Genomic DNA, 2097 nt, shown 5'->3' with positions numbered 1-2097 from the left:
CTCGGTTCGGACACGGATTTTTTCGCCGCTGCATGCCCACTCAGCAGTAATGAGTACCTGACTTCGAGTTGGGGAAGTAAAGGCAGCATGGAAAGGAGCTGGCCACCCTACCACAATATGCCGGAGGCCCAGGAAGTTGGATCACTAACAAGGCAATCCCCAATTTCCGGATCGAACGCGGGAACAACTTTATTTTTATATTGTACAGATTAGTCAAGTTTGGAAACTTTGTTGTTCAAAATGTAAGTGATTTTACCCCCCCCCCCCCCTCTCACATCTCTCTCTCTTTTATCTATTATAACCTCTCTGATTCACTCTCTCTCTGTCTCTCTCTCTCTCCCTCCCTCCGCCTAAACTTCCTGTAAAAGTCGACACAATTATAGATCATTTCGGAGGCGAGCTCCAACCTAGGCGGAAAGGGATACAATATCTCAGCAGAAAGACCGAGATACCAGATACAAATTCTCCCCACTGGAGAATCGAACTCGGGACTCCTGTTACGGACAGTGACGCGTCTAACCGTTTCACCTGTCGCCGGTAGACGTTTGTGAGTCTATTCAGATATAACCAACAGTCGGAAAATGTCGGTTTCTTCAATTTCATTATTTTTGCAGGGACATGTTTTCACCTCGATGCATAAATAACCATGGTTTATAGAGCGAAAGTGTGTAGAATTTGTTGAGTGTTGTTTTAGTTCTAGTAAGAGACTTACGGCACTAGCAGTACAATAAGGTCATACAGGTGCCGAAGATTAGAAGTGTAACAAGAGAGTAACAAACACAAAAAGGAGCAGAGATAAGGATACTGGATGTTTGATAGGAAAGAAGGAGCAAGCCACACCTGAGCACCCGCTTACCACCCGCTTTGTTGAGTGCAGTGAAAGTATGTAATGTTTTGTTTTAAATATGAAAACTTGGTTGAGTAGAACTATGCAATCTTTATTAGTAGGGAAAAGTATAAAATGCTTTGTTGAAATGAAAATACATTCTCGTTTGCATGGGAAAAGTTTTTTGCGTGAATACAGAGGGGAGTTCATTAGGAGGACATGGGTTAATTAAGGTAGTAAGTCATTCATGCCATCTAAAACATAATATACAGTGTTTTAATTAAAGAGGTTTCTTCTTTTTCAGTCATCTCAAGGACAGAGACGGACACTTAGGGAATGCATCGCCATGACAGTTCACCAAATACGAGAGCCAGCGGTCAATACGGCCCTTTCAAGCTCATGCAAGTCACAGGAGACGATCAAGGGGGTCTCGTTGCTTTGACACATCCTCTATGTCTCGGGTCGAAAATGGAGATAAGAACCAGGCAGAATGTTTTAAAATTCGTAGTGCAGACTGCCAATCGGAATCGCCTGAATGAGTTCGGAGGCAAGCCAGATTTTCGTTCTTGGAGAGACAAAACCTACCTGTATGACATTTTAATACGAGCGAGTCGACCTGGGCCTTGAGAAACAAACGTACTTTTTGACGCAAAAGATCACAGTCGAATTTAGTTGAATTCGGTCGTATTGTACCACAATTATGGTAGCTTTTGCCCCATTAATGAAGGAAAATTTAGCCGAGCTGACCCGCTCTCAATCACATGAATCCGACTGGCAATGCGCACTGTGTATAAGAAGTGGGTCTTCCGATTCAACGTCCTTTTCCGATATGACTGAGCCACGTGAATCGACAGCGATGAAGAACTCTCCTTACAATGCAAGTTCAAGACCGCCTGCGGTTAGAGTTTTAAGCCAGGGTTTCTTCATCTTGGTAGATATGATTCAAGAACGGTTTCTTCTTGCTTTGGTTTGTTTTTTATTATTGTTGTTGCCATGCTGTTTGTTTTGTTGTTTGTTTGTTGTTGTTTGTTTTGTTTTTTGTTGTTTGATTTTTGGGGGGAGGGGGGAGGTTGCCTTGTTTTGGTTTTTGTTTCGTTTTTCCCCCCTTATTTTGTCACATGCCAGTGTCTTGGTCGAAAGACCAGGGCGGTCTATAATAACTGTACAATTGAAGGAATCAGAAAAATTATGGTCCAAGTCACTTTTAGCCTTAAATATTTTTTTGGGAGATAAGGGTTTGATTGTTGTTGTTGTTTTATGTTTATTTTTTT

General features: G+C 42.1%; 1 protein-coding gene across 1 annotated transcript in view; it reads left to right on the top strand.

Annotated features, from left to right (window-relative positions):
- LOC106012608 overlaps positions 1 to 1856 on the top strand; it is a gene marked incomplete at its 5' end in the record, with an annotated part of 24664 nt that extends 22808 nt beyond the window's left edge. The window contains 1 exon segment of the mRNA XM_013086054.2: positions 1131 to 1856. Coding sequence (XP_012941508.1) covers positions 1131 to 1159 — 29 coding nt within the window.
- Positions 1857 to 2097: the final 241 nt, after the last annotated feature.

The sequence above is a fragment of the Aplysia californica genome, unplaced genomic scaffold, assembly GCF_000002075.1.
Source record: "Aplysia californica isolate F4 #8 unplaced genomic scaffold, AplCal3.0 scaffold00431, whole genome shotgun sequence".
Classification (NCBI taxonomy): domain Eukaryota; kingdom Metazoa; phylum Mollusca; class Gastropoda; order Aplysiida; family Aplysiidae; genus Aplysia; species Aplysia californica.
This window is presented reverse-complemented; position numbering and strand designations above follow the sequence as displayed.